The sequence below is a fragment of the Cotesia glomerata genome, linkage group LG10 (genome assembly GCF_020080835.1).
Source record: "Cotesia glomerata isolate CgM1 linkage group LG10, MPM_Cglom_v2.3, whole genome shotgun sequence".
NCBI classification, from domain to species: domain Eukaryota; kingdom Metazoa; phylum Arthropoda; class Insecta; order Hymenoptera; family Braconidae; genus Cotesia; species Cotesia glomerata.
Window position 1 is genome coordinate 4,596,926 of NC_058167.1, and position 14,868 is coordinate 4,611,793.

The 14,868-nt window shown below is 29.9% G+C and overlaps 1 protein-coding gene across 1 annotated transcript; it reads left to right on the forward strand.

Annotated features, from left to right (window-relative positions):
* Positions 1–1,289: 1,289 nt before the first annotated feature.
* Positions 1,290–7,771, forward strand: LOC123272674. Its single transcript, XM_044739613.1, has 4 exons — positions 1,290–1,881; positions 3,018–3,254; positions 3,341–3,400; positions 5,128–7,771. The coding sequence occupies exons 1-4, from the start codon at positions 1,783–1,785 to the stop codon at positions 7,345–7,347; spliced, it is 2,616 nt and encodes an 871-aa protein (XP_044595548.1). The 5' UTR covers positions 1,290–1,782; the 3' UTR covers positions 7,348–7,771.
* Positions 7,772–14,868: the final 7,097 nt, after the last annotated feature.

Below are 14,868 nucleotides of genomic sequence, written 5' to 3' on the forward strand. Positions count from 1 at the left end.
AGAAACGCCTCTTACAATTTTTTCAAATTTTCTTTTTTTTCCACCCTAAAAAAAGTTACGGATTTCCCTACAAAATGGCTTATTATTTATTTATTTACATTGTTTAAAGAACACGTAATGTTTTCAATTAAAAAAAAAAAATTCATTAAGGCAAGAAAAAAATAATGTTACTGAGCAGTGAATTAATTTATATCTTAATGTTTAATGACTTCATTATTAGAAAAAAATTAATTTTTACTTTATTGCATTAAATGAATACCTTTTTATTTTTTTATGTTGGCTAAAATAATCTATACATTGGAAAAAAACTGAAAAATATCAAAAAGTCTATAAACTTTTTATGTGAAAAGAAAAAACTTTTAAAAAGCATTGATATATTTTATGCAAAAGCTATTTAATAAGATAGTGACACTTTAAAAATAAAATTTAATTAGAACACGATTAAATTATTAACAATATTTGCACAGTCAGCATTATTATTATGTTACTATTATTATTATCTTATATGTTACTATTAATATTATTATCATCATCAGTATTAACAATACTTAGACTACTTTAACTTTCAATGATTTCATACAAAATTCTAAAAATAATACAATAGGATTGTGGTCACTTAAAGAAAGAAGTCACCTCTATAGCTATAGGTATACCTGCTGTAACTCAAATCGGTGACGCAAACTTCTAAGATTATGTATGGTTATCTTAATAATATATCTATAATTTGATTTTAATTTTGAATTGAAAAAAAAATGAGTTGATCAATTACAAATTAATAAATGAAAAGAAATTATTTTTGATAACATATAACATTATATGAAGTCAATATCTTGATCAGGGTTGGACAGAAATTATACTCAAAAGAATATTTTTGATTATTGCAAAAAAAATTTTCTATAAAAACAAAATTCTGAATTTAGTATTTAAAAATAAATAATGATTAAAGTATTTTCTTAGTTTTGCCTATTCAACGGCTATATATTTTTATAAAAATTATTAAGTTATGAAGTTTTGCCTTAATTTTTTAATAACACACAAATAAAAGTGAAAAGGACAAGTAGTGTAACTTTGTTGAGCTACTGTATGTTATTTTCCATGTGCGCTTGCGCGCGCAACGTATATTCGTACTTAAAGCTGTAGATAACGGTGCATAGCAGTGCAGCCAGATCGTAGGATTTTTTTACCCCCACTTTGTGGTATCTTCCCGTTTAAGCCCATTGAAAACGGCCCAAAGTGTTTCAGTGCAGCAGATCGTGGATTTTTACCCCCACTTTGTGGTATCTTCCTGTTTAAGCCCATTGAAAACGGCTCAAAGTGGGGGTAAAAAATTCCTACGATCTGGCTGCACTGGTGCATAGTATAAGCGCGCCACTCCTGTACTATTATTTGATGTCTGAGTCAGTCTGAGTATTAAGTAACTCAGTATTATGTGCACGTGGTTAGAAGACACTATATTTTCTATACTTTGAAATCGTATAAAAACAGTACTTGTTGGAAAGTTTATAACCGCAATTATTATTAAAGTTTCCTGTACTGATAATAAAAATTGCATTATCTGATAGCTATTTTTACTAAATACTGTTATATTTTGTTATTCACAAGCCTTGATTTTTCCAAATAGTGGTGTATATATTTCATTAATTTTTATAAGTGAAATACTTTCAACAAGGTTATGTGTATTCCAACCTTTATTCCTGTAAAAATTAACTTCTTACTAATAAATTATTATTAATTAATTTTTTATTTTTTATAAACAAAAACAATTAAATATTGTTGTTTAAAATGCCTCGAGGCTCGTATAAAAAGTATTTACATCGCTACGGCGATGGTGTAATTCCTCGTTCAACTCATTACAGACAATTACAACGGCTTCGAGAAATTGTAAGTATAAGTGATTTGTAAAAATTTATATTATAATATACACGATGTCTTATTTTATACAGAAAATACATTTATATAAAGAAAAGAAATACGATGTTAATGTTTAAACATTTAGCGTTGTGTTCGAGTCTTCCGCCCCAGGATGCTCCGCTAATTTTTTTTTCTTCTTCCAAAGAAAATTTTAATTTACAAATTTACCTTAAATACTATGACAATAGCTTTATGTTTAAAAAATGAAAATGATCATAATTATGACTGTATTATATATAATTATAATAGTAGTTATTAGAAATACAAATAATTAACCAAAATGTATAGCATGGTAATAAAAATAACAAAAATAATCAATTTATGTTAACATCAATTAATGTTGACAAATAACGGTTTTTGTTAGGATTAATATTAATAATGTAAATAATATGCCTTAACAATAGTTATTATAATATAAATAGTTTATGGCATTAATTAATGATTATAATAATAATGATCATAATCATAACAATAATAATATAAATAATAATTAATAGTATATCTATAAGGTAAAGTACCTAGTAGCTGTTGGGGAACTAATGCCTGCGCACTTCATGAATTTGTATATCTACATATATGCATATAAATATACCTATACATTGAGTGAGCAGGTCTGCTTCTTTAGCAGCTGGGCATTTTACCTTAACAGTAACAATAAATCTCATTTTCAAATACTTTTACCGGGTAGAAAAAAAATTAACGGAACTTGTCGGGGCACTGGGGTAAAGAATGCAAACGTACTTTGTGAAAACTTATAGAATATAAGCATATTGAAAGTTTCTCAAATATTGTTATTAATTGAAATTATCAACTAAAATTAATAATTATAAAGATTAACACTAAAACTTTAATGGATATTGATATCAATAAATGAAATTAAAAGTCTTTAAAAAATCTCAGAATAAAAGAAGAAAATATTCCCTACATATTTTTTCTCTTAAGAAGAAAAAAATAGAAAAATCATAAGTATACCGTTCGAGTATTTCGAAACCAAAACTCATTGATATGAAATTCATTAAAAGTAACAATTATTTATAGCTAATGTTTTTTATTTAAAAAAGAAATACTAAGTTTTATTATTATATTTTTCATTAAAAATTTTTTAGTTGGAGAATGAAAATAGTCAAGTTCTTGCAATGCCAGTAGATAATATCGTACAGACAACTACAATTAATGCAGCTGAAATCTCTTCAGTATGTGTCGATCAGCATGCCCCATCAACATCAAGCTCATATATACCAAATGATAGTTGCAATAGAAGCCTACTTGGTAAAGAAAACGAAAATTTATGGCTGTATGATGATTATAATGAGCAAACTCAAGAAGATGAAATTTGGTTTGATGTAAGTTTCAAAAAATATTTTTTTATGGACTTCATTAAAGTTTGCAAAAATTAATAATTCGATAACATGTATCCATATTTTTTCAGGTTGAAGAATTAACATCAAGTGAATATTCTGATCAGAATTTAGATAATGAAAATGATGAGGTATGTTGCGACTGAAATATATGTTTATAAAAATTATAAGAGGGAAGAGGGGGGAAATGAGGTATTTAAGGAAATTTTGAAGTTTTTTTGTGGCTGAATGACATTACATCTTTCGTTTTCTTAAATGATATTAAAAAAAAAAAGTTTTTCACTCTTCGTTCAAAACAAAAATTTCAATATGTTGTCGGCAAAATAGGGTATACACTCATAAAAGAATTTGTTAAATATTAATAAATTGATTTACTTAAAAGAAATTTTCAATTTCTTAAATGTAAACAAATATTTTTTAGGACTTGATAAATATGTATTTGGGAGAAAAGTATATTTATTCACAGTTTATAAATATTTTTTAATAGCTAACAAATATTTATTTGAGTAAATATGTCTCACTTACGGCGATGTGAAGATTGTTCATAAATAAATGATGTTATAACCTTCTGTAAAAATTATATTCGATAATAACTTTGACGTAATATTTTATTAGGACTTCTTTTATCGTTTATTTTTATTGCTGAATTATTGTTATTATGAAAACGGGAATCTTTCTCACGGATTTAAGTTTTATTATTCGTTAAAGCTTTATAGATTTATTAACAGTTAATAAATCGTGTTTAATAATCCAATTGGTTACTGTTAATAAATATTTATTAACCATTAACAAATATTAAGTAATATTTAATAAATTGCATTTAATAAATAATTTATTAGCTGTTAATGAATATTTATTGAATCACATGAAATTAAAAAATAGTTAATTAACAGTTAACAAGGCTTATTAAATATCAACAAATCCTTCTGTCAGTGTATCTATGAAGATAAAATAAAAAATTTAATTAATAGATAAATTGGATTCAATTAAAATTTTTTTGAAAGTAATCTACATAACGACAAACTAAAGTTCATGTAATAATTGGATGGAAAAGTGGAATTTTTAATTGATTTTATCATGAAGATATAAATATTTTTAAACAGATAGACATTAAACTGAAGTTTTCATTATTAACTTTTTTAACTGCAAGCTTCTCGCGAATTTTCAACTCTTTAAATTTTTAAATTATAAGAATCGCAAACATTTTTATTTAATCATAGAAATACATCTCAAGTAAAGTGACACTAAGAATTTTTTATTAAATTTGGAAAAAAAAAAATTTTGAACAGTAGTAAATATGGAACTTTTCTTTTTTTTTAAGCTTGACGCACTCAAAAATCTTTCAATTGGTAGATTTTTCAGCTTTTCGAGTAGTAAATCTTAGAGATTTTATAAGAATTTTTTTTTTTATTTTTAAACTAAAAAATCTTTAGAAAATATCATGTAATTATGATTTGCTTATTGATATTCAACGTTATTGAAATGGCTTCCTAGATATAGTAACTACTTGCTATACTATTTCATACTATTTTTTTGTACAATGACAAAAGCATTCGGAGACTTAACGAAACAATTGACCATATTATGCTCCACTATATTTACAAAAGTGATCATGGAATATTTATAGAATATTTAAGAAATATAATTTTTTTTCGCTTAAGTAGTAAAAAAATTACAGTAAAAAATATTTTCAAACGTCAGTATAATAGGTTTATTTATTTACAATTATATAATCGGATTTAAAAATTCTTCATTCATACATAAACAAGCATGGCTGAACATTTTCAATAAAATTCATTTTTAAAATTTAAGTTATAGAAGAAACCCATAAAATATTATTAATGAATTCCTTTTTTAGGTCCTACACGATGAAAGCCATACTGATGAGGATTTATACAATGAACCTCTTTGCAAATGCACGTCAGTAACAAGAGGAGAAGCGTTGTTAATGACACTTTTATTAGGAGTAGAGGAATCTTTGACATGGAAGTCGATTACTGCAATTTTATCGCTAATAAATACCTTATTCGGTAGGAAGGTTGTCAACAATTCAAAATATAAATTGTTCAAGGACTTACAACTAAATGAAAAAATGATATCATTTCATGTGTATTGCAATAATTGTATGTATTATTTTGGTGTACAAAATAATTCAGATACGGAAGGATTAATATGTGAAAATTGTGGAAACTCCGATGAGCCTTCAGATATTTCATGTTTTATAACTCTTGATATGAAGACGCAATTGATAACATCACTGCAGGATCCTGAAGTACAGCAAGCATTATTTGAACATTTTGAAAAAAAAAAAAATATTGAAGATAACGATACTATTAAAAATATTACCGATGGGCAAATATATAAAAAATTGTGTGAACCAAATAAACCATTATGTCAAAGTCATAACTTAACGTATACATTTAATACGGATGGCTGTCAGAAATCAAAGTCTAGCAAAATGTCAACTTGGCCAATATTTGCAGTTATCAATGAATTACCGATTAAACTTCAGAAAAAACATATGGTGATGTCTGCAATATGGGTTAATAATAAGGATCCAGATATGCAGTTATTTTTGAAACCATTCATTGATGAAGCAAATGAATTATCAGATAAAGGTTTTGAATGGATGTTGAGAGATCAAGTCATAAAAAGCAAATTTATTCCAATATGCTCTGTTGTTGATTCAGTAGCCAGATGTAAAATGTTAAATATGAAACAATTTAATGGTTTTTACGGTTGCACTTTCTGTGAGCACCCAGCAGATTCGGTCGATGGATCAATAAGATTTTGCATATCAACAATAATTCCGAAAGATCGCACTGACGCTTCAATAAAAAAAAATATGGAACTTGCAGCTGAGAGTGAATATGGGATCAACGTTAAGGGTGTTTGGGGGCCATCAGCATTGATGAATTTAAAGTATTTTGACATTGCTGATGGAATGTCTCCAGACTACATGCATGCTTTTCTGATAGGCGCAGTAAAGCAGCATACTAATATTTTATTAACATCAGTTGGTGAAGAATATTATATTGGTAATCCTAACCAGCTAAATATCATCGATGAACGATTATTGAATTTTAAACATCCTACTTGCATAACACGTTCATCAAGAACTATAAAAGATAGAGAAATGTGGAAAGCAAATGAATGGCGGTCATGGCTGCTTTTCTATTGTTTAATTTGTATGAAAGGAATTCTTCCTAACAAATATTTAAACCATCTTGCTTTACTCGTTGAAGCATTATGTGTAATGCTGTCTGGAAAAATAACGGTGAAAGAATTGCGTAGAGCTGGTCTTTTATTAATAAGATATGTTGTACTATACCAAGAATATTTTGGTAAAGCAGCCATGACTTACAATATTCATTTACTTCTACACATGGAAAAAAGCGTATTTAATCTTGGACCAATATGGTACCACAGTACATTTATATTTGAAAATGAAAATCACTTCATTTTGAAAATGCAAAAAAGTCCAGCTCATTTAGCTCTTCAAATTGCTCGGAGATTTACGTTTGAGAAATCATTACCAATATTAAGCAAGAAATTAATTAAAAGTAATGGTTTCAATGTTTTTTGCGAACGCTATTTAACGGGAAGATTAAAAAATACATTTCAAGTTGATGGATGTACCCTAATTGGTAAAGGAAAAAATTACCAATTAACAATGAGTGAACAAAAACTTTTGAAAGAAATCGGGCAGTGTCGATCATTTAATAGATTTATCTATAACGGTAATCGCTATACATCAAGGAGTTATCGATTATGTCAAAAAATTGATGACTCTTTAATAGTGCTAAAGAATGGAGAAATAGGTATGATAAAAAATATATTATATTTCAATACAGAAGTAAGTAAAGAAATTTATATTTTTTATGAAGAAATAGTTAAACAAAATGAATATTTTCATACAACTAGCCATGTAACAGTACATAATATTGAAAAATGTAAACTCACACATAATCTGCGTTTCTGTAAGCCAGAAATGATTGAGCAGCCATGTATTTTGACAAAAAATTTAGACGAATATTATGTAATTAAAATACCAGAAGGATGTTGTAAAAGTGAATAAGGACAACAATACATGAAGCTACGGTTACCATACAAATGGAACAACTTAGAGTTAGCTAAAGAACATATGATTTAGAATTTAACAAAGTAAAAAATTTTATTACACAACGAAAGAAAATCTTAAGTGTGATCAACAATGTATTTTTGCAAAATTGTATATACAGTTGTTTTTTCATAAATAAGAATAAAATTTTTCAGTAAGGAAACAAAATAAAAGATGTGATTTGATAAGTAATATTGCAAAAAAGTATTCGCTGTTCTCAGAAACTGTTTTCAACGTTGTAAAATAAATCATTAATATTATAAACTCTTATTGAAAGTATTTATAAGAATGTTGCCTTAAGTTTCACATTAATGAATATTTACTTTACTAGCACTTGAAAATCCCTTAAATGGTAATGAAATGTGTAAAATAAATTCATAAATATACGTATTATATTCAAAAATTTAAGATATAATTAAGTTTATTATTAATTCATAATGATAAACAACAATGCAAGCTGAGAAAAAAATTTTTGAGACAAGAAATATATTTAAAAAAATCAAAAATCTTTTGATTAATATATAAATTTTTTTAAAGCTAGCACAAAAACTTTTTCAAAGCAGCTAATAATTAGTTTTACATATTTTTTACTTTGTCTAAAATAATGTTGATGTTATAAATAATTACTTCGTTGTATGATAATTTTTTTTATTTAGTAAAGGTATATTTATTCGAAAATGTAAAAAAAAAACCATAAAAAAATATAAAATTGTAGTTTCTAATAAAAAAAAATTATGAAAACAATTTCCTTTCATTTCCTTTTTGATTGACACCAATAACATAAAAAAAGTATTTCAATAATAATAAATGTTATAAAAAATTTCATAATTATTATTTGAAAGTCTTTAGAAAAGATAGAATAAGTATTTTTTTAAAAATTACGGAAAATTGAATTCCAGAAAAACACTATAAAACACTTTCGAAGGGATTCTCAAAATTTTCTAAAATTACTTATTATCTCGAAAAAAGTCTGAAAAAATCTTATTTAGTATTGCCTTGATTGCCGAAAAAACTTTTTAAAAAGTCAAATTAACTCTTCTAGTAGAGTCTCAATTTGACCACAAATATTTTCTTTTCATCACTTTTAAAGACTTTTGCTTACTTTTTCAGACTTTATTTCAGATTTTCAGAGAAAAAAACATTTCTAGAAGTCTTATTCAGACTTTTAATAGACTTATTATTACTTTTTAAAGAAAATTATTTCCACCAGGGCAGGTACTTTTCTCCGTAGTTTTTAGCTCCAAATAATTTTAAACAATTATTAAATGACCCAGGAGCACGCCAAGACGCAAACTGAGTATGAGCGATTACCCCAGGTACTTCCCTCCGTAGTTTTTTGCTCCAAATAATTTTAAATAATTACTTGATGGACCACGAGCACCCCAGGACGCAAACCGAGTATGAGCGAGTTCACCAGGTACTTGACTTCATAGTTTTTAGCTCCAAATAATTTTGAATAATTAGTTGATGGACTATGAGCACTCTAGGACCCGAACCGAGAATGAGCGAGTACCCCAGGTACTTCCCTCCGTAGTTTTTTGCTCCAAATAGTTTTAAATAGGTATTTGATGTCCGGAGCCCCTCAGGACCCGAACAAAGTATTAGCAAGTACCCAAGGCACTTCCTTCCGTAGTTCTTTTTAAAAATCATTTAACATACGAGGAGCACTCTAGGAACGGAACCGATAATGAGCGAGTACCCCAGGTACTTTCCTCCATAGTTTTTAGCTTCAAATAATTTGAAATAATTATTAGATGACCCGGGAGCACGCCAGGACGCAAACCGAGTATCAGCGATTACCCCAGGTACTTCCCTCCATAGGTTTTTGCTCCAAATAATTTTAAATAATTACTTGATGGACCACGAGCACCCTAGGACTCGAACCGAGTATGAGCGAGTACCCCAGGTACTTCCCCCCGTAGTTTTTTGCTCCAAATCATTTTAAATAGATATTTGATAAGTCCGGAGCACCTCAGGACCCGAACAAAGTATTAGCAAGTACCCCAGGCACTTCCCTCCGTAGTTCTTAGCTCTTAATAATCTTTAATAATTATTTAATAAACCAAGAGCACTCCAGGACTGGAACCAAGTATGATCGATTATCCCAGGTACTTCCCTCCATAGTTTTTTGCTCTAAATAGTTTAAAATAATTATTTACTTAAACAGGAGCACTCCAGGACCTGAACCGAGTAAAAGCGAGTACCCCACCTACTTTCCTCCGTAGTTCTTAGCTCTAAATAATTTTAAATAATTATTTAATAAACTTGGAGTACTCCAGGATCCGAACCGAGTATAAGCGAGTACCCCAAGTACTTCGCTCCGTAGTTCTTAGCTCTTAATAATTTTAAATGATTATTTAATGATCTAGGTTCACTCCAGGATCCGAACCAAATATGAGCGAGTCCTTTAAGTACTTTCCTTTGTATTTTTCGGCTTCTACTAATCCTTAACTCTTTATTCAAGACCCAGTAGCTCTCTAGGGCACTAACTGAGCATGAGCAAGTACTCCAGGTACTCTCTTCCATATTTTTAGCACTAAACGACTTTTCATAATTTTGATAAAAATATTTTATTGCAACCGATATAACTTTTCATTTATTACAAACAATCACAACTTATTTTTTTCACAATTAATCTTTTTTTTCGCCAGTTCAATTCTTGTCTTTTTGCTCGGCTTTTTTCCTTTCTGGATTACGTAGTTTCCTTTTTTCAAACGTTTTAGCTTCATTGGCGCGATCTTTCGGATTTTCGACGTTGAATTCTTTGCTATGTCATTCCTTGAAAAAAAATAGATTAAAATATTTATATTTATATACTTTCTTATAATTTAGATGAAAAATATAGAAATACATCATGTAAGCAAACTATTCGTATCGTGATTGGTTAAATTTATCATAAGCTTTAAAGTATATATAATTCCATACTAACATTTAGATACGCACTTGCGTTCAATGATAATAGTAAATAAAATATGAATTACCGTTTTTGTTCATTTCCGGTACTACAGTATTATTTGTTACAGTTTCTTTATCATTTTCCATATTTTCATTAGTTTTCTCACCAACTTCCATCAAATCTTTTCTTAATATTATCTCTCTTTCATCTTCATCAATAGTTACATTGTATTCTTCATTGACATTTATCGTTTCATCTCTTATAATTCTGTCTTCATTATTTTCAGTAGCAGTTACATCGTTTTCCTCAACCTCGTTCTCATTCTCGATGCATGTGTATCCCGGCAACGCTGTTAATTTCAAAATTTTATTAGTTTAAATAGATATTTACCAAATTAAGTTTTTAGTAAAAAAAAATTAAGAAAACGGTTGACTCTGAAGGCCATCCCTGCAACTTCCCGCTAATTCCATACCTGGATGCTTAAAATTGCACTTATGCCGTTTTTGAGCGTTCTTCGAGCTCAAAAATACAGTTCATGTGTTGTTTTGAGCTCTTCGAGCTCAACCAGATAACATTTCTATGCTTTTGAGCTCTTCGAGCTTACAAGTCTAATAAAAGTTTGATAAAACACTATTTTTTGAGTTTTCAAACCGCAATAACTTTTGAATGAATGAACCGATTTTTACGCGGTTGGCGGCATTCGACGCAGTTTTTTAAGCTTTTTGAAAAATCTTTAAGTTCAAATTGATCAAACTAGAAATTTCAGAGTAATTCCGAAAAAACAATTTTTTGGGTTTTCTTTCCTGCACGATATCTCTCGAGTGAATCAACCGATTTTGACCGGATTACCAGCGATCGACGTAGTTTTTTAAGGTTAAGAGCTGATTAGTTTTTGGAGTTGATCGATAAAGCCGTTTGAAAGTAATAAAAAAAAAACCACTTTTGAAAAAATTTTTTTTTACAGTTTTTTTTAGATTTCTCGAAATCTATCGGTCCGAATTGATCCAAATTATATTCAAAATTTAAGTTTAGACAAGCCTTTTTGAATGGCGCCAACCGCGATCGAATCGGTCGAGCCATTCAAAAGTTATGAGAGGTTTAGAGAGAAGCTTCCTGTGACCTTCAAACGTCGAGATCTGATGAAAACTCGATTTTTGTAAAACGGTGTAAAACCAATAACTTCCCGATTTTTGAAAATCTGAGATTTTCTTAGCGGGAAATTAAAAATTAGAAAAACGGTAGACCCTGAAGGCCATCCGTGCAACTTCCCGCTAATTCCATACCTAGGTGCATAAAACTGCACTTATGACGTTTTTGAGCTCTGCGAGCTCAAAAATACAATTTATGTGTTATTTTGAGCTCTTCGAGCTCAAAAGTCTGATGGAAGTATCATAGAACAATATTTTTTGAATTTTTAAACCGCACTAACTTTTAAATAAATCAACCGATTTTCACGCGGTTGGCAGTATTTGATGCAATTTTTTTCGTTTCATAAACAATCTTCAAGTTTGAATTGATAAAACTATGAAATTTGGAGTAATTCCAAAAAAAAAACACTTTTTTTGGTTTTTTTTCGTTCACGATATCTCTCAAACAAATCAATCGATTTCGACCAGCTTAGTGGCAATCGACGTGGTTTTTCAAGCTTAAAGGCGGATTAGTTTTTGAAGTTGATCGATAAAGCCGTTTAAAAGTTATTCCAAAAAAACCACTTTCGAAAAAAAATTTTTTTCTTATTTTTTTTAAGATTTTTCAAAATTTCTCAAAATCTATCGTTCCGAATCAGTTCAAATTCACAGGAAATCTAAGTTTGAGGGAACTCTTTAGAACGCCGTTTAGTAGATTCCGATCGGTTTTTTTTTCACAATGTTTTTTAATTCCGTTCGGTTGTACAGAAAAAATTTATAAAAAAGGGGAAGGTAAACATCGCGGCCTATAGGCCTTGTAAAAAATACGATACGATAAAGTCTCTATAAAAGACTACCTTTACAAATACCATTCAACGTTCAAAAGTTCACTTTTTAAAGTGACTATAACAAAAAAAAGTTTGGATAATCCAAATGTGCATGCCTTAAGCGCTTGTGTTATTTGTAAATTTTTCAAAGTAGATGAATTATTAATCACGGAAAGAAAAAAAAAATTGATTGAAAGTAAAAGTATAATTCAACTCAAATTTATTTGTTTTTTTCCGTGTGAATCGGAAAAAAAAAATTAGTAAAACGGTTCACCCTAAAGGCCATCCCTGCAACTTCCCGCAAATTCCATTCCTGAGCGCTTAAAATTGTACTTATGACATTTTTGAGATTTTTAAGCTCAAAATATAATTTACGTGATATTTTGAGCTCGCTGAGTTCAAAAAAATAATATTTCTATGCATTTGAGCTCTCCCAGCTCAAAAGTCTGATAGAAGTTTCATAGAACACTATTTTTGGAATTTTCAAACCGCAATCACTTTTGAATGGATCAACCATTTTTCACGCGGTTGGCGGCATTTGACGCAGTTTTATCATCCTCATAAGTAATTTTCAGGTTTTAATTGATCAAACCAAAAATTTCAGAGTAATCCCGAAAAAACACTTTTTTCGGTTTTCTTTCGTTCACGATATCTCTTGAATGAATCAACCGATTTCGACCAACTTGGTGGCAATCGACGTGGTTTTTCAAGCTTAAGGGCGGATTAGTTTTTGAAGTTGATCGATAAAGCCGTTTAAAAGTTATTCCAAAAAAACCACTTTCAAAAAAAATTTTTTTTGAGATTTTTCAAAATTTCTCAAAATCTATCGTTCCGAATCGGTTCAAATTCACAGGAAATCTAAGTTTGAGGAAACTCTTTAGAACGCCGTTTAGTAAATTCCGATCGGTTTAGTCGTTCAAAAGTTATCAGCGAGTCACATAGTCACACACTCACACACACACACACACACACACACACACACACACACACACACACACACACACACACACACACACACACACACACACACACACACACACACACACACACACACACACACACACACACACACACACACACACACATACATACATACAGACATAGTGACAACATCGCGGAGGTAGTCAGGGAAGCTTCCTATGACCTTAAAACGTCGAGATCTGATGAAAACTCGTTTTTTGCAAAACGGAGTGAAAACAATAACTTCCCGATTTTTGAAAATCTTCGATTTTCTTAACGGGATGTTAAAAATCAGGAAAACGGTTGACCTTGAAGGTCATCCATGTAACCCCTGTAATTCCATATCTAAGCGCTCAAATCTGCACTCATGACGTTTTTGAGCTATTTGAGTTCAAAAATATAATTTATATCTTATTCCGAGCTCTCCAAGCTCATAGAGTTAGCTGTTCTAAAATTTTGAGCTCTTCGGGCTTATGAAAAAAGTTTTTTTGCTTTAATTAACTTATTTATATGTTAAAATACCGTTTAAGCTACATAATTAATCTTTTGAGAAGGTTACGGACATCGAAGGATCTTACGTTCTTGTTTAGTACATTTTGAAAACAATTGAGAGTAATTTTACCGAGTTACAGAATACACCGACATCAATTACTATTTTAATTATACGTAAGAGCATGACAGAGCCTAGAAATTTTTTTAGACTTTTTTTAAAGAGGTTACAGCCATTGCAGGATTTTACGATTTTTTCAGTACATTTTTATAACAATTTAGAGCAAATTCATCATGATAAATCTTTAAAAGCTCATTTACTATTTTAGTTATTTGTTAGACTTTGTCAAATTCCACGAAAATTCTTTTATCCTTTGTGACTTCCCGCTAAGAAAATTGAAAATTTTCAAAAGTTGAGAAGTTATTGGTTCTACCCCGTTTTTCAAAAATCGAGTTTTCAATGGATGTTAACTAGTCCTTTCGTCACTATTCTTATAGCTGTATGCAAATCAGGTTGAAAAGATTTTCCAGCGAGTATTTATGTAATTTGATGCGAGGAAACCGATTTTGATTATTAAAAAGTTCTACGATTGTTCAGTTTTTTGTTATAAACAATTTAATTGTTTTAACTTAAATTACAAGAAAACTAGGCTGGCAATAGCCTGGTCGGCTCGGTGCTCGCTTTTCGAAAGAGTGGAACCCGGGTTCGATCCCAGCACGCACCAATATTTTTCAGTGATTATAATTAAAAATATGTGCGTTACGTTGCCAGCCTCTGGAAGTGGCAGAGATAGCCGGGCGGCACACGTCTGACTTGGGCGATCACACATTTAAGTAGTAACTTGAATGGGTGACCACTCTAGTCGGCGTTGGCTAGCGTGAGGGATCTCTGCACACTCGGAGAGGGGCCTAATGGTCCAGTGGTCGGTAAAGAAGAGTTTCTTATCAATCACTGTAGACTTAGCCCAGCTCCGACTGTACTAACATGGGTTTTCTCTGTGATTTTCCCATGTTACTGTTCCAATAGCCGAGTGGTGAGGATCAGGGCAAATGTGGTACAGAAGGCACAAGTCGGTCCACAGCCGCAATTAAGAGTAGAGATAAGTGCGGATATCAGCCTTGTAAAAACCAGATAACGGTATACAAGTAAAACTCAAAAATAATAATAATACAAGAAAAC